The 17,638-nt window shown below is 48.0% G+C and overlaps 2 protein-coding genes across 5 annotated transcripts in view; both read right to left on the reverse strand.

Moving 5' to 3' along the window:
* The window catches only part of DIXDC1 (DIX domain containing 1), a 45,115-nt gene extending 39,262 nt beyond the window's left edge, over positions 1-5,853 (reverse strand). The window contains exons 1-2 of one of the 3 annotated variants that reach the window (XM_075116232.1): positions 5,777-5,853; positions 4,581-4,707 (exon numbers count right to left, since the gene is read on the reverse strand). In XM_075116232.1, the coding sequence (XP_074972333.1) occupies positions 4,581-4,655 (75 nt within the window). In that variant the 5' untranslated portion in view covers positions 4,656-4,707; positions 5,777-5,853. Of the gene's footprint in view, positions 1-386; positions 633-4,580; positions 4,708-5,776 lie in introns of those variants that run through there. The other 2 variants (XM_075116233.1, XM_075116234.1) reach the window with 2 other exon arrangements.
* Positions 5,854-6,142: 289 nt separating this feature from the next.
* Positions 6,143-15,072, reverse strand: C22H11orf52 (chromosome 22 C11orf52 homolog). Of its 2 annotated transcripts, XM_075116227.1 has the most exons (4): positions 14,701-15,072; positions 10,296-10,336; positions 9,462-9,508; positions 6,143-9,110 (listed from the first exon to the last, which is right to left on the reverse strand). In XM_075116227.1, the coding sequence occupies exons 1-4, from the start codon at positions 14,730-14,732 to the stop codon at positions 8,874-8,876; spliced, it is 357 nt and encodes a 118-aa protein (XP_074972328.1). In that variant the 5' UTR covers positions 14,733-15,072; the 3' UTR covers positions 6,143-8,873. The 2 variants fall into 2 exon arrangements, with proteins under 2 accessions (XP_074972328.1, XP_074972327.1); XM_075116226.1 differs by lacking the exon at positions 10,296-10,336 and having other exon boundaries at positions 14,701-14,971.
* Between the last annotated feature and the right edge of the window lie 2,566 nt (positions 15,073-17,638).

Consider the following 17,638-nt stretch of genomic DNA (forward strand, 5'->3'; position numbering starts at 1 on the left):
GGCTTTCCAACAGCCTTCAGACATAGAGACTTCAATGTTACAAAATAAGCTGTGCTCCATAACCTTGCTGTAGTTTATATTATTTACTGGTACAATAGTAAAGCACTGCAAAGGGAATAAAACTCCTGAGCTAAAAACACCACCTGTAAAACAGCCACAAACACTTCAAAAAACTATCGTTGATTTGCAGATTCCTGGCTGAACTGCCCAGTATGCCCTTCTGTTAGTAAGCAGCTCTCCCACCCTGAAAACTTGCTCATTTTTCTCCTTCTCTGTTCCTCAAAGCACTGAAAGCACTGGGAGATATAAGAATTCCTGAGATGCTGCACAAAAGCATGCTACCTTGCCCCAGAAAGGTCTGTGTGAGACCTGGGACATGCATTTACCTCTGTGAAGCCCTCCTGAAGAATATCCAGTAAATTCCCCCTGGCCAAACAAGCAAGCATTCTCCACAAGCCCACCGACGGGTAAGGGTCTCAGAGGACACAGGGCAAATCCTCCAGCTTTTGGCACGACCTCTTCCTTCTTCTCCCAAAGACAAAGAGTTGGAGCTCATCAGGAACCGCATTCATAGTCCCATATGTGCAGCCTGTTATTGCACACAGATAGCTGAGCCGAAGTCAAGGCTTGCACTGGGCATGCTCGAGAAGGAGCTGCTGGGGGAGTGGCGGGAGAGATGTCATACAGTTCCTATGGAAACGCTTCAGCTTACAAGATGCAGGACGAGGACTGAAGTTAGGGAAACATCTGAAACCCATTTCCAGCAGTCGTACTCACACAAAACCTGCTGCATAAAAGACATTTTCAAACCGACCAAACACAGCAATCCCTGTATAGTATGGGGGCTGGGAGAGCGTCTAAAGAACGGCAAATAGCAAATGCCTCGCTTTGCTAGAAAAGCAAGAGGAAACGTTGTAAGAGCTGCCAGTTTTAACTCTCAGCAATGGTTCTGTGGCCCCAAAGAAACAGCAGCATCGTCAGCAACCTGGTAGAGGCAGGAAGCTGCAAACCAGGCCACAACACAGATAGTAACATTTGCACAGTACTTGGCCCTGCTCTGGCTTCGCTGGCAATGATGTCAACAGAATAAAAAAGGCAACTTTCAAACTAGAATTAAATACAATCCCCAGCAAATTTGCTAAATCAATAATTGCGTTCATTCCAGAAACAAGTATCAGATATCTCCAGGCAATCTCTCAAATTTCATCTCACCTTACAGGAAATGCCCAGGAAAAAAAAAAAAGGAAAAAAACAAACAACCAAAAAAAACCCCACAACTCTCAGAATGGATGAAAACACCGTCTGCCAGGGGCTCTGGCTGCCACATCACAGACTGACACTGCAAGTACCGCCCAGTGACATCAGACTGTGTCTTCAGATTTCAAAATAACTGGCTGAACATTTCTAAGTAAGAGACGCATTTAAAAACAAACATGTTTTTCTGCCTAAGTGTTGAAGCATCTGGAGGAAAAAGCAATTGCATAATTTTACCATTTTACCCTGTCACATATGGAGACGCAGCTAAAATACAGTAAGACAAGCAACAGGTAATTTCCCTCTATAACCAGCTCAAGTCATTCAAAAAGGAGTCAGCCCGTCAGCCCCCACACCTCCAAGACAAAAATTTAAATTATTCATGTTTGCCTTTCCTACTTTTCATAATTCAGTGGGCACTGAGATTTTTGTGTTTTAATTTATTGTAATACCACATCTGTTAAGCAAAACAACAGGTTACTGTGAGGCTTTGCATAAAGTCTTGTAAACTGGCAATGCTGGTGGCTAGTACCTCGATCCAGTTTACTTCTGACACTCGAAATGCCATTAAATAGACAGCAATAAATATCCCCATTTTTGTGATGCAATGAAGAAGCTTATGCCTTTGCAATTTCAATAAAATTTCATAGAAAAACTGAATGTGTTTTCCCCATCAGACAGAAAGTGACATAATTTTAAAAAAAAAAAAAGCAAATGAAAACCAACAACCACAAAACACACTTTGAGCCTTTTCTGCGAGCTTTATAATGCTATTCCTGACTAATAATCTGAAAGAAAAAGTTATATTTGTTATCTGGTTTTCAGTGCTACAATGTAAACATACATTCATGGAAGACTTCTAATATTAACAGGTAAGGATGCTGAAGCCATCCCTTCCCTATACCACTTAAATTTCTGGAACAAAAAAGTTAACTCCAGATCTACTGATGTAAATTCAAATGCACTCTGAATGCACAGATAGGTTGCAGATGACTGCTAGGTGTTCTCTGATTGTTTTTATAATTTGTTTTATGAATTCAACAGCAGATTAAATATTTAATGCTCATAATCCCTGCAAGCTCTAGATATTTACCCTTGTCCTTTGAGGAGCAGAGAAGCCAAAGGCAGGCAGTCCCTAGCCACAGACTTTACACTGGAGACATAACCCAAATTTACAGGTTTAAAAAAATAAATAAAAATTAGAATAAAGAGATAATCAGTTCAAACAGCATAGAAATTCAAAGCACCAACAGGTTTTAAATGTAAAATGTACTGTTTATATCATGATAAGGTGACACAGTGAGAATACCAGTTCATTTATCATGGTCCACCTCTGTGGCATTTAGGAGGCGTCCTGTTGTGTCAGTGATAGGCAACAATAAAGCAGTTTTAACACTTGTGCTCCACCCTGTCAGAACTACAACACATTTGGGCAACAGCAGGGTACAGAGACTGCCATTAAGTCACTGCTTGCAGTGCAACCTGCATTTGTTCATAAAGCTTGTATGCTAAGTCTTGGCAGGCACCTCTAGTTTGTCAGGGATGCAGACTGGCTTTGTTCATAAGTGGGACTCAGCTATTTGATCATCTGAACTTGAAACAATTCCAAGGTCCCCATACAAGCTCTCTATGGCACCACCCCCAATTACAGCTTAGCAGTCATACGAGATAGATAACACATCCTTCAATCACAGTGTGCTCCCCATGCCATTGTATAGCAAGACACATTACACAGCATGATGGTGAGGGGGCTGTCAACCACATGGATTGAGCAGCTGGCTTTGCATATAAACCATGCAGAGATTCCTGGACTTCCTTTCAGAAACATAGTGATAGATCTAGACAGATAAAATAGTCAAATGTGGTCTAGAAAAGGGCAATTTCTCCTAGGCCAACCAAATAACAGCAAATGACAAAAAAACACCCACATATTTATTAGTACCAAGAAGCACTTTTCTCATCCCTATTCCCTTTACCCCTATTTCCTGGCACGAATCAGAGGACCTAAAGCCAGATGTGTTACCCATAGTACATTAGTGCCATTCCTGAGAAATGCAGAAATACTATTGAGGGAACTGTGAAGAAGTTGGTTTGCATCAGAGAGACTATTCAAGCCAGAAGCGCTACCCTGCCTGCCTTTGTGGATCAACCAAGAAAAGCTGGGACTGAAGCCTGAAATTCAGGTGGTCCCATATCCCTGTTACAGACCTTCTACCTACAGAAACACCAATACAGTGAAAGGCAAAAGTTTTCTCATTATACGTGCCAGGTTCAGATACAGGCCTGCTTGCGGTACGTTTTCCATCAGAGATTTTGTCATCAAAGATTTGCTTCTACATGGGGTTTTTTATATTTGGAACAGAACTGCCTCATTTTGACAATATGAATGTCAGAGAATAGAAACTAGGCCATTTTTGATGGCTAGACTGAGAGGCAGAGCATGCTGAGCCATTCTTCTGTTTACTGTGGTAACACAAGAGCATTTTGGGTGTACGTGTATACTGAAAATACATTTTAAAAATTAAATTCTAGTTCTTCCATCTTTGTGCTTTACTCTTAAATTTCAAGCTTCATGTAGCAGGAATCATATTTTTGTTTCAGTTTTATAACACCATAATAGGTACCTTTGAATGTTATCTCTGCAAGAAACACCGTGTTGGTGTAATTGGGGGCGGTGCCACAGAGAGCTTGTACGGGGACCTTGGAATTGGTTTGAGTTCACGTGAAGATGATTCCAAAACGAAGAGCACAGGGCAATGGTATCAAAAGGATCTACACATCAACTGTTCCTGGTGTGAGTGACCTTCAAAACAAACATGTAGGATGGCAGTTTGCGTGGTGGTATTGCCCTCTCCTGGCCAATTTCAGCATAACCCTAACCCTTGCGCTTGCACCAGTTGAATTCCAGGCAAGGTACATGACAAAGCCCTGCTACTGCTCCATTTCCTGTTGTTGTGGTGAGCCTGTCGTCGTGTCACTGCAGCACCACCAGTGTCAACACATAAACCTTCCTTCAAACCATCCATCCAAGGATTTTAAGGCACTTCATCGCCATTCTCTGATTATTTCACTCATCAGTTCTTGAGAAAGAGAGATCAATGGCCCAGTTCAGCTCTTGCTAACAAAATTTTGGTTGGGGAAATAAAAGCAAGTGAGGCTGATTCAAAAACAAAGGCTGTGAGGCTTGTGAGGCCACAGATGCAGTACTAGCAAAAAGAGGTGCCTAATGCAACTAATGCCTTTGTGTCACTGTGTGTCCCCTCCCAACCTCTCCATCAAGTATACAAAACAGAGGTCAGACACAAAAAGGACTCCTGGAAACTCACAGAGGATGCAGCGGGCTGTGATGTGTGTCGGGGCACCATGTCCACCTCCACCATAGTTCCAGTGTCGGATGCCATAGCTCAGCTCAGTGCCAAGGGGAATGTACCAGCACTCCTTCCCCCTTGAAGCCTGAGGGGGAAAAGCAAATGTATTAACTACAAAGGAAAGCGTTTTCTTAGAGGGAGAACAGATTTAGCAATAAAATGACTGAATATAAGCAAAACAAAGGTGGAAAGTTGCCACCTTCTTTCATTGCCTGCAGAAAATATATTTAAGGGCTACAGTCTTAGTGAAATTTACACATTTTTGTGTTTTCTTCCACATATAGAATATGTATGGTGGGCAGAATTCCCCCAAAACACATGTAAAAAAAGATTCCTGATTACATTGGCTTACATCGCACATAGGATCTAATTATTTTGTCCCATTGTGGAGGGGGAGTCCAAATTCAACAGAAGTCAAATATGGCAGCCAAAGCTGTACTGGTCAAATATTCAGGGTATTGCTTGATTCAGTGCATTTAGCCCAGACAGCAAACATTCATAACTAATTTTAGGAAACAATTCCAGGTACTGACATTCGTATTTGGTAATCTATATTTTCTTTGCTTAGTCTTCCTTTAGAAGTCTGGGGTGAAGTCTGGTGAAAGTAAAGGTGGGGGAGTTTGGAAGAGTTAATGGTAATAATGGTAAGATTCCTAGAGAAAGACTGAATGACAGTGGGAATCACTGGTTTTAAGAATCATTTAAAGGTGGGCAGGAGCATAACCCTTAGGCAGATGGTCACTGTTGTCTTGGTTGTGTCATCCTGGTACATCTCTAGGGGCCAAAGGTCTCGGGTAGGATGGGACAGGTCACAGAGGCAAAGGCAAGGCGGCGTGCTGAATTTGCTCGGGGTGGGGTGTTTTGAGGCTCATTCTGCAAAGCAGGGCTGTGAGCGAGCGCTCAGGGCTGCCCGAAGCGCGGGGCATGGATCTGAGGCATCGGAGGGACTGTGTGGGCCCGGGTGTCTCTGGAACCGGGTCGGGCAGACTGAAGCACGGGGGTGCCCAGGAGCAGGGCGGTCCCGAGGCCTGAGGAGCCCCTGTGGAAGGGGTGGCACAGAGAAAACCGGGGTCCCCGTGGGGTGGGGTGGCGGGGTCTCCCCGCCGGACCCGCCCGCCCTGCGGCCCCACCTGCGGCCCTACCTGCGGCCCTACCTGCGCCCGGCGCGGGCGGGAGGGTGCAGGCCCAGCCCGGGCCCGGCCGCGGCGCGTCGCCGCTCTCCATGGGGACGGGGGCGGGACGGGGCGGCCCCGCGCAGGCCCCGCCCGGCCGGACTGGGCCCACCGGCAGCCGTGGGCGGGAAGGCGGGTCGGGGCTGCGGGCCCGGGGCGTACGGAGATCGGCGGCGGTCGGCACCCGCAGTGCCGCTCCGCTCCTGCGCGTCCGTCTGCAGCGGCGGCGCGTCCACCCGCCAGCGTGCGAGACCCTCCGGCTGGTGGGCCCGGGAGGCGCGTCTTCAGGCGCTCCTCGGGGCCGCCTGTGCGCCCCTGTGGCCCCGGTGCAGCAGGCGGGCAACGGCCTCCCCCAGAACCGCAGATTTATTGGTTAAAACTAAAAATTACATCTTTAATGTTCAAGAACCGTCGGACAGTCGTTTAACACCTAAATGTAACAACCTCGGGAAACACAGGAGATAGGCTGTTGGAAGCTTTTAATACTCAGTGCAAAACCAAATCCTTCAGAAAAATCCTTATTGCAGAACATGCGGCTTTCATGTTATCTGTTTGAGGCCTGGTAAACAGGCAAAAATTACTGTACTACTCCTGTGCCCATGCAGAGCATTTGATTATCTCTAAGATATGCAGTACTTCCAGAAACAACACCAAGTACTAGCTAGTATGGAAGCTGGAGCTCCTTAGGAAATAAACTACCATTTCAGGCTTTGAGGCACTCATTAAAAGATAGTTTCTACAGTAGCTCCCATTCATTAGAATACAAAAGGACTGATCCACAGATCAACAGAACTAAGTGAAGTGACTAAGTGAAAAAGCAAGTTCCTCTGAGCCAAACCCAGTCCTACTTATGTCCACAGCAAAACTGGTTTAACTTGATGGATGTGCAAATTTACACCACTCTGGGCCTAAGAGCTTGACCTTAGCGTCTGTGCAGCTTGCTGTCCCCACCCCCAGCTCTCCCGCTGGGTGAGGAAAAACTTCAGTACCACATGCTGTGCATGCCACTGCAATAACAGGCTGTTTCACTCAAAGTGAGTTTAGAAATGACCTGTTGGGAGTCTGCACCTTCTAGAAAACCTCCCATCTCCTGAACTATAGTCCACATTTAATACTGTTTCTGAAAAATCCCATTTATTCCTTTATTAGAACAGGCTTGATTAGAATGGAAGCCAGCATCCCTTTCTAGTTCTTGTACCAGTGTTTTGGTGCAAGGAGGTATGTAACTGCTGCCCAGCATGAACCAGATCTGGATCTGTGTCTCTAGCTGCCCCTCTGACAGCTGGGCTAGCAACAACAGAGTGCTAGAGTGTCCCATGCCTCCCTGACACACTCTTGTAAGTAAACCATGCGCCCATTCAGTCCTCCTCAGTCCAAAGGACAGGTTTTCATGCTGGGCATGGAGTACAGAAAGGAAGCTGGAAGAGCAGAACGAGGAATCCTTGGCACTCAAAAGAACCAACCCTTCCAATAACAAAATCCTGTACTCATTATAAGTGAAGGGCCTTCTGCTGCAGACTTACAATAGCCCCGCTGAGATTAGCAGGATAGCATGGGCAAAAAAAACCCTTTTCAGGTAGAAAGGGGTCTTCTGCAAACCTTACTCTGGCCTTACAGTAGCCCTGCTGAGGTCTACTGGATAGCATGGGCAAAAAAAGTAGAAAAATTGTAGGATTGGTCCTCAAAGCACTTCCAAGCTGCCCATACCAGCTTGCTTCTTTGTAATGAATAGGAAATCCTTCACATTTTTTACATTTAGCTGAACCATGATACGCAAAATTATGTATGTTTATAAAATGTACCAGTATGTCCATTTTTAAACACTGGGAATAAACAGGTTATCCCATGATCTGCATTTAGTTATGCAGACCATTATTTAGGAACAGAATGTGCCCACCATTGATTTAGTGCCTGAAGATACTCCTCGGGAGCCCTGTTCAACTGCCAGTGCTGCAGCTGCCAAATTCAGTCCAGTGGCAGAATCCTTCTGGATGATTGCTATACTACATTACTACAACTATTTTAAATCCATAAACAAACTTGCAAAGGTGTATCTGGGTGGGTTAGCAGAAAACACCACATGGTGTGTGCTCTGTGTTACTGGGTTTTATAACTAAGGCTGAGAGTATGAAATAAGAAAAAATGGAGGAAAAGCCCAAAGCTCTCTCTAAAGTTGACCAGGATTCATTCCCAGTATCTCAGGCATGAAGACAGCTGCTGTACTCTAAGGACTGGATAATTGACCTGAACATAGGCCATAGCTTTTAAATGGCTGCCTCACAGTTAAATTGCAAATTTTCCTTGTTTCATTTCCAGTCAGAGCAAAGAGCTCACTACTCACTTCTGTGCTTGTTGAGGTAGGGATGCATATCCATACAGCCCTTCAGTGAAAGAAATTGTTCTGTACCACTCAGTTAATTCTGCATTTCTGGCCTGGTTTTAGAGTGCTGTGTGTGGTTATGGAACACTGCTTTTTGAGAAAGGAGATGCACATTGCGCATGACTGCAGTTACAGTGGCAGGTGTTAGAGAAAGACATTGCAGTAGATACTGTTAAAGGTTTCATGCCATTTCTTCACAGTATCATCCACATGTCATTCTGCACATTGCAGAATTTTCTTAACATTAATGTAAAATCATGTGGCGACACCACCCTTGTCCCAGTATTGAATCCTGTATGCCAGGTTCTCAAATTCATCTGCAGAGCAGCACTCAGCTGGTCCTGTGCCACAGCAGGAACATTCTCACTGCAGCTCTGAGCTGTGGTGTTAGCCTTCATCAGCCAAGGAGCAGCTCTGTCTTCTCACAGTGCTGAGAGGAGATGGGTTGCCAGATTCAGAGTCAACTCTTCCAAGGGGAAGAGGTATATTTTGTCAGCAGAATCAGATAGGAAACTACTCATCATGTGAGAATAAATATGTCTGTGTCCTCCAAAGAGAAATGCAGGTGGAAGACACAGCCTCTCTACACCTTCCTCTGCACTTTCTCAGGAAGACTTGAGGTGTCCATGAGCTTAGCTTGCATCTACAGCATCTCTAAGCCTGTAAAATCCGTTTGCTGCTGAAGGAGGATGGGGCCTTTTATACCAGGGTCCCATTTTTACTGTCATATTTCAGCCTGGGCCGGGGGAAGTTGAGGGTGGCATATTCTGTGGCATTCTGCATTTGTAAGTTCTTCACCTCTGCTGCAGAGCGCTCCCGGACCTTGGTGAACACTTGGATGTCTGCATAATGAATGCTGTCATCCTGCTTCACACTCTTGAGTTTACTCACGGTGGCGTAGACAGGAAGCTCTGGGACATCTTCGTACGTTGGAGCCTTTGAGGAGAAAGAGCTCAGGAAGGTCAGTTCCCTGGGCTGCTGCTACACATGCCCAGGCAGAGACACCCTGCACACTTCCCCCAGCACCATCCAGCCCTCTGACATCTCAGGCTCACATAGAGATTTCATCCTACTGCTTCCACTGCACTTTAGGGGAAAATATGGGCCCTCATCACTGTGCAGCAACGCACATTGTTCCCACAGCCATTAAAGCCTACACAGGATGAGATGATTCATGGCTCTGAATAAGCTGCCCCATGTCCTCCCAACCCATCTAGCTTAGGAAGTGGTGGTCAGCTCTGTCTTCTTAATAAAGTGTTAGGAAAACAACTCTGGGAAGCTGTTTACCTTCCTGCTGGGCTGATGCTGTTGGCTCTCACATCTCACATTAGTTCCTGAAACAGAAACACCAGTGGATCAGGTTAACACAACTGTTTATTGTTCCACCTTTGAATGCAGAAATGCAGTGTATGGCCCACGGGCTCTCCCCACTGGCCACAAATCGAATTTCTACCTCTTCTGATGCCCTCAACCCTAATGCTGTCTTTGAGGCCCACCTCCAAGAAGAAAGCCCTAGGCTTGTTTCTTTGGAAAAAAAGTAAGGTTTCCCAGGATGACAACTTGCTGTGGACCACAGTGTTCTTGGCACAACCTAGGACAACAGACACAGCACAGACAGCTTCCTTGTCAGGCCCTTGGAGAAGTCAGATCCAGTTTTAACTTTGTTATTTCCTTTGCTGCCTGGCAAACATATTTTGCCCAGCATGGTCCAAAGGCCACAGGACACAACTGGGCTACTTAGTCAATGGACTTTATTCCAGGGGACTGATGTCAGACAGATGTTTGCAGCTCTTACAGGGGTTTGATGCAGCTTCTGCTATGCTGCCACTTGGGAGTACTCACATGTGTTTTGATGTGGGACTCTGGTATTTTAAAGATACTGCTGGAGTCCCTTCCCTCCCCCCGCCAAGTCCCAAGGTATATTGATTTGCTTGCTTTAAGTTTTAAAGAAATCTTGCCTATTGCTTCTACCAAACTTCTCTTGAGGAAGATTAGGTACAAAAGAGTACGGGAGGGGACCTCAGCCTCAGGGATCCAATTCACAGTCAGCACTGTCAGCTAACCAGGGGCTCAGTCACTCCACCTCTTCTTGTCCTCTAAACCATTTTCACAAATCCTTACCTTGCTTTTCTTTCTTTCTTTTAAAAGGTGAAGGACAATTCCTGAAATCAGAGAGAGATGTCAGCCCTGAGAAGCCCCAGACTCTGCTCTCAAAACATGCAAACCCAAATGCACCACCCCAGGGTACCACATCTGTGGGTAATGAGAAAGGCCCAGTAAGTGTTTCAGAGAAGAGCTGTTGAGCCAAGCCAGGACCTGAGCTACTCTTGCAGGGAGGTCGAAAGGGGAGATGTGGGGTTGTATTTCCTTCTGTGACGCACCTAGCATACCACACAGACACTCCCGAGTCTCTTTGCCTTTCAGCCCTGCCTGGCTCTCCAATATGCACATGCGTCAGAGTGAATTCACTGTAGTTTTGCACCTACATGTCCACAGCTGTATGATCAAAGAGGCAGGGTGCCGAGCATGATCTCAACTGGGACAAACCCCTTCTCTTAGTGCCAGATGCTCTGATAGCCCTGTACCCTACACTTTGGCCCCTTTGCCCAAGGAGCAGCACTGCACAGACCTTGTGCTAATTTAATATTTCAGGCAGTTTTCCTGCTCTCAGTTTTCCACTTAAAGCACACCAAACCAAACAAGCTACGCACTTAATATAAGCCAAGCCAAACCCTAATCTTGGCTGTACCTGTGTGACCAGAGAGACAAGCCAAACGCCTATGTCTATGTTCCAGCCATGGAATGAACAGGAGCCAAATTCATTCCAGCTGTAACAACAGAGGCGGGAGCTGAGCTCCTGCAGGCTGGTGCTGGCAGAGAAGCGCAGGCTGTCTGGCAGAGCATAGACATGTCACTTTCTGGGCCAGATGCATGAAGGAAATGTTATCATTGCATCATGCTCAGAGGGCCGGAGGAGAGCAGGTGCCAGCCCTTGTATGGCTCCTCCTGCATATGCATGTCTATCTGGTCCTGTCTGCCAACCAACATGAAGCTGAGGGTCACACGTGGGTCTGTGTCTCTGCTGCAGTGCAGACAGCAGCTGAAAGTAGGCAGCTAGTGATTTTAATGGGGCTACAGAGTTACCAGATGGTTCCCAAGAAGCGTTAAATGTCCCACAGCATGTGCATTTGCCAGACAGACCTGCCATAGGTGGGAACAATGCAGTGCCTGAGGCAGAGTTCTGCCTTTGCCAGCTTTTAGAGGCAGTTTCAGTGGGTGGATGAGCAGGACGGGCATGTGCAGTAAGGCCTTTGGCACCCTAATGGCAAAACAAAAAAGCGTGAATGTGGGCAAAGAACGTGGAGACCTTCAAAATGGTCAATAATGATTAACCAGACTTGCTAGACCTGGGAAGTCAAAGACAGCTTTGGGGCAGGGTGACCATGCGCCTGTGCAAAAGGATGCAACACTGCTTCTCATGTCTCTGCTGTGTGCTGCCCCACAGAGGTACCCACAGCCCTCCAGTCCTTGGCAGACAAAATCTCGATACAGCTCTTGGGCATTAGGGGCCTAGCTCAAGGTAGTATTGCTTTGTCTTGTGGTGGTTCTTACTTGGCTCTTGCAGCTCCCTCCTCCACTCTATGAGTTGCGGGATCTCCAGGGCCCTCCTTGCCAAGGCTTGTGTGCTAGAGCACTTCGGCTTTTTTACAGCATTCAGGCACATTGTGCAATGTAATTAAAATAGCACCATTTGAATCAAAATCAGCAGGGTCCATATCCTCTTTCCTGGGAGGTAGGTTGCAGTATCAGCTTTCCAAGATGCTCTTGCTTGTTTTGGTTGCCTGCCTTTGTAGAGAGAACATTAGCAGCCAGTGTGTAGGCTGAAGCTATTCTGAGGCTGTCTGCAGGCTAATCACAGCCAGGCAGGAGACGGCATCTCCCAGCCTCAGATCAGCGGTAATTAGAACGGATGTGGCAAGGGAAACAAGAGCAGGGCAAACTTCTCCCCTCTTCTCAAAACCAGGTCAGACATGTTGTAACTAACTCACAGCCCGCTAGAAGCACATTGTATTCTGCATGACAGCACACATGTCCCTGCTCCTATATTGCTTCTTCCCCTTTCCCCACGTCAATGCCAACCTGATTTCTGCCCTGCAAAAGCCTGCTTCACAGTGGGTCCTGATTTTTGCCATCTTTGCTGACAAGCGCACTGGAGGCCCTGAGTACTAAAACAAGTGGTCAGAATACCTGCGGCCTGCCCTCCACAGGGCTGTACTTGCAGAGGTACCCAGACCTGAGGGCATACTTTCCTTCATCAGTAACTTTCTTCTGTGAATAAATGCTGTAATGGCTTTTCTTTAAAAAATTCAGGAACCTCCTCAGTCTCTTGCTCTTTGCTGTGTCTCCCTTAGGGCCCATGGTTTGGTAGTAATCTTGACAAGGATCTTCCATCCAGGAGAAGGTGGGTGCCTACCTCCCCTGAGCCCTTTTGTAAGTCAGCTTTATTTAGGAAGCCCAGCTCTTTGCTGGCACGGCTGTGGTGCTGAGAAAATATCCAGAAATAAAAGCAGTATTGGTGCCTGGAAACACCTGAACTAAAATTAAGTACCTTTTTATTTTTTACCTCTGTCACCAAGGCAATGCTATGAATCATGCAAACTTCTGCAGTGGGCTTCAGTACACGAGTCTGCTCTTGACTGTGTTCCTCTCTGTCTCCCAAGCCCATGTTACCAACAGCACACTCCCATTTGCCTTCCTCTATCCTTGCTTGGAGCCTGTTTGAATAACCTGTGCAGCACAGGGACAGCCTGGGAGCCTGAGGTCCTTCTTCACCCATGTGTTTCCATGTACAGGACAGGGAATGATCCTTCTGGGGAGAGAGCTCTGCTTTTTCCTAGCTGCACAGTCTATAGGGCAGATGCTAGCACTTGAGTCCCACGGGGATGCTGGGGTCAAAAGGGTCTTTGGCCAGAGCTTTGCCCTCTGCTGCAGAAATATGCCAGAAGGTAGTAGTGACACCACCAGCAGAAATACCATCCCAGCTTCTTAATTTCTGTGCAGCCCCTGGGAAAAAAATCAAGTGGGACACAGGAGTCTTTGTCCAGTAGCCTTGGGGAACAGAATTTGACATTGCCCCAGAGGAGCCAGCCTGCCACCATGCTGCTCCCCAAATGGGGTCAGAAAGCTGCTCTCCTGCCTGGTCCTGTATAGATGAGTGACCTTGGAGGCAGAAGTGTTTGTGCGTGGGATTGTCTGGTCCTGAAAGTGCCACCACAGATACACTGTAATGGTGTTGTTTGTATTCCGGAGTCTCTGGCTTTGCCAGTCCGTGCTGTGGCACGACTCTCCCTGCCACACAGCAACAATACAGTGCCCAGCAACTGCACCTCTGCGCAGGGAAACCAGCCTGTGCCCCAGGCATTCCCCCATTAAGCCCTTGCCTGCTGCAGTAATGAAGCTGATGCCCTGAGTGCTTCATTTATCTTCTGCCAGAGGGCAGAGGAAGTAGAAAATGTGACTCTTGCTGGGGAACATGCCAAGAACCAGCCTTACACCTTCCACCTGCAGTTCCTATTCCTAAATCCCGAACAACTCTGCCCTCCAGCTCAGGGCTCGAGTTGGAAGGACCTCGGTGTCCTGAACCTCCTCCTCTGCTCCAGCCACTAGGTGATGCTGTGCCTCTTGTAATTATTAAAAAGCGCTGATGGATTTCTAATACTTTTAACAAATGTAGTCTTGGAGAGAATGTGCTCGGAGTTCCATCTGATACTCATGCCTCTCCCCCCGTACGACTCTCAGAGCTGAAAATATTCCCACTTGGCACTGAATGATGCTCCACTGTGCCCTTTTTCTGTAAGCACGAGGTCCAGGGCACTACATGAGCCAGCAGCCAGGGAGAAAGAGCAACATCATCTGAAAAACATGGCCAGGATTTCCCAAGCGCAACTAAAGCCCAGACGGACGCAGGCAGGGAGAGAGGCTGGATGAGCTGAGAGCAGGATGGGGTAGCTGACCCATGAGCCCTTAGTGCCAGCACTGCCCCAGGGGCCCCTCCCTGCAGTATGCCAAAGGGACAGCTTACAGCCTGCACCTGGCCAGAGACCACTGGGGCAAGGACAGGGATTTTAACTAGATCCTTCCTAGAAATGAGCTATTCTCAGCTGCTGGCGTGGCTGTGGGAACCCAAGCTGCCGGCCCTAGGAGGTGTCACAGCCCATCTGTGTTGAGACATGAGCAATAAAGCCCCTTCGCCTCCCCCTATCCAGCCTTTGGCAGGCAGGGGCTGCCTCAGGCTCCTGCCCCAGTCCCCATCCCCACCCTGGCACCTGCACAGCAGCGACCCAATGCCCCTGCTCACTTGCTCTCAGTTTCTGTGTGAGCTGGCAAGGTGCAGCGCTGAAAGCCACGCAGGAGCCTTGGCAAACACAGCACATGGAAACAAAGCTTGCAGAGTCCACCCAAACTTCTGCTCAGGCTGCCTGGAGCTTTGTCTGCCATCCCCATACCTGGTGGATACCATACTCACCATGGTCGCCCACAGCTGCAGACGTTGCCCATGTCGCTCCTTCCTCCATGAAGCAGAACTGTTTTCTGGACAGGGAGAGCTTGTATTTCCTGGTTCCTGCTCGGCCCCTGACTATTCCCAGGGAGTGTCTGGAAGTGTCAGATTTCTCTCCATTGCTGCAGTGACGCTTTGCTAGGCCCGTGCGTGCCATCTACTGGAGGGCTTGCCCTGGGCTCTCCGTGCCCCCAGGGCCTGCTCTCACCACTTGCTACCCGGGGAGGAGATGGCATGGTAGCAGCATGCCTTCAGGCCTCAGCCCTGGGGCTAAAGTTCTGCTTTACGATTTGTACCGTGAATGCCCCTCCTCTATCCCTCTCTCCCACGAGCGCTGTCCTGCTGATGCCAGCAGTGTTGCAAAAGAGGATGGAGGAGGGACTTCAAAGGTTCCTGAACAAAAGGAGAGGCACCAGGGCTGGAGCTCTCAGTGCTGATCCTGCTGTTCGTCATTGCATCTCAAGCAGGATGCTGGAAAAATGTGTGGCACGGGCTGGCATGACGTGGGAAAGAGGACGTACCTTGGGAGGGAGGTGATGCCCCAGCGAAGGTGAGAGCAGGCTTGCAGGTCTACTCTCAGCTGAGCTCTAGTGCTGCTGCTTCTACTGCAAACAGAAAGGCATAGGCAACCTCAGGGACATTACTGGGAATCCATTTTTTTTAAAGCTACCTAGATGAAAGTGTACAGATTTGTGCTTTTGAGAGTGACAGAATTCCACAAGGGTCCTCACATCATTAAGGACCTGTAATACAGCCCTTAGGCTCACGCCTCAGCCTGTCAAACAGGTACATTAATGTGCATTTTACCTCTCTACCCCCGTTGAGAGGTCTTCAGACTGTGGCTGGTCATTCCGGGCCTGAACGACAGGTTGCTGATCTCTGGCAGCCCTAAGACAGCTGATATTCAATACTGAAAGGTAGCATGTTAATGTAGTCCTCCAGCAGAAATTGGGCTCCCCAGTTCTCTGCAGGCCTGAATGCCTCATGGTATGTTCTGACAAGTGGGTAAGTTTTAATTCACTCTTCTGGCAGACTATCCCAGGAACTTGCCCTGTTCTACTCCAGCTGTACTCATGCTCTCAGCCAGGCTCAGAGCATCATTTATGATCTGCCCAAGTGCAGAGCAAGGCTTGTACCTGTCCAGAAGTGGCAGGAGGAGAAGAGTTGTGCTTTGGAAGGACCACAAGGCACAGCTGCTCTCTTAGCTGAATCCTGGATTAGCTGCACTCTGACCTGCAGAACCTGAGTCTTGCTCTGAAACAGTTCCTCAGTATGTAGCTGAAGAAATTGCACAGCTCAGCCTGCACCACAGCACCCTGGGGAGAATTTAGGATCAGATTTATGCAAGCAGATGGAGTTCAGTCCTGGTCCCAACAGGACCATGTTCTCAGGGTCCTGCAAAGACTGGGTGGTCTCAGGAGTCTGTCCCTGCTTGGGAAGTTGCAGGCTGTGTGTCTCTGGACTTGCCACAGACACTGTTGATTTAGTAAGCCAGTGTCTGTTTTGATTTCTGGGATAACTTGGGCTTTGCTGCTTTGTGGAGAAGGGGGAAAAAAAAGGCTGTGAGCCTGTTTCCCTCAGCCCCTTTCATAAATACTGGAGCTGTTGCTTTGAGCTCCATCAGAGAAACAGAAAGGCATCAAAAACTTTGGCAGAGCTGGAGAGCACTTGGCTGCCACTCTGCATTCCCTCCTCAGTCTGTGTCTGCAGGGATGAAAGAGAGCATGGCTTCCAGCACTCCTGCTCAGCAAGCCGATCAGGCTGTTTTGTGCAAAGCCTGCCAGGGTGCAGAGGAACTGCCCAGTGGCTAACACCAGGCAGTGCCAGTCCCTCTCACTGCATCACTGCTCAGGGCAGCTGTCTTCATGCACTCAGGGACATCGTCTGGGTAACAAGCTGTGCAACTGGCACAGGATGAGCCTGCAAGTGCCCAGCAATAGAGAATGAACTCATTGGAAAGCAAAGACATGGCTAATAAAAGCCGGAGTGGGAACAGAACTGTGTAATGACTACTAATGCTGTGCGTTTCTATTGCAACGGTGTAAAGGTACCTCAGATATTGAAGGACTGGGAGCACACTGTTATAGGTGTGTGGTACAGGCATGCAACAAGCTGGCACTGTCTACAAAAAATGAAGGAGAGAGAGCTCTGAACTGTTTTGGGCTCTTTTGCCTTAGAATCCGTTCCCTGTGCAGCCTCAGCCCTGGCCACATGCTATTTTCAGCCCCCAGTGGCTCAGCAACCCACAGCCTTTGTGTTGCAGAATCAGAGCAGGGCCAGATGGCATTTCATGCTCTAGCGTGTGCCATGTCTGCATTGTGTGTGTATGTGCACTCCTTCAGCCAAGCACCCTTTGCCCCGTTTGCAGGACATATGCTGTCCCTGCTCCCTATCCCAAATCCAGTGAAGATGTTTATCTCAGTGACAGGAGGCCTGCAGTGAGCAAGGGGACCATTGATCTTCTTACCAGCACAGAAGATGCCAGGTCAGAGACAAAGAAAATCCTTTTATAACAGCTGCTCTGAAGTGGCTGTGAGTTTGAGGAATCCTTTTATGGCAAGGGACTAAGGAAATTAGGCCAACGTCTGAGCCCACACACAGACACAGGTCTCTGCCCTCACCACAGGGATATGGGCTCAGGAACTCAGGCCTCCAGGGACATGGGATTCAGGTGGCTGCTGCTGCAAACAGGATGCGGTATGTATCTGGTGAAGTGCATGAGGCTGGTGTGGTGTGCACTGACGAGCAGAAAGAGGCTTGTACACAGGGGAGCATTTAAGGACTGGGCTGTTCCTGCCCTTACAAGCAGCTGCTTCAGGTGATTGAAAGTCACTAGCCCAGGATTATCTCTGAAATTATTATTAAAGGCTTAGACAAAGCCTGCTGTAAAGGTGATTTTTATTTT

Source organism: Phalacrocorax aristotelis, chromosome 22, assembly GCF_949628215.1.
Source record: "Phalacrocorax aristotelis chromosome 22, bGulAri2.1, whole genome shotgun sequence".
Lineage (NCBI taxonomy): Eukaryota > Metazoa > Chordata > Aves > Suliformes > Phalacrocoracidae > Phalacrocorax > Phalacrocorax aristotelis.

Bases quoted from the DNA above. Each gene is read 5' to 3' on its own strand.
- C22H11orf52 (XM_075116226.1), bottom strand. From the start codon at position 14,890: ATGGCACGCACGGGCCTAGCAAAGCGTCACTGCAGCAATGGAGAGAAA. The intron at 9,509-14,700 runs GTGAGTATGGTA...TTTCTGTTTCAG, and splicing joins TGCAGCTGTGGGCGACCATG to GAACTAATGTGAGATGTGAG. The intron at 9,111-9,461 runs GTAAACAGCTTC...TTCTCCTCAAAG, and splicing joins AGCATCAGCCCAGCAGGAAG to GCTCCAACGTACGAAGATGT.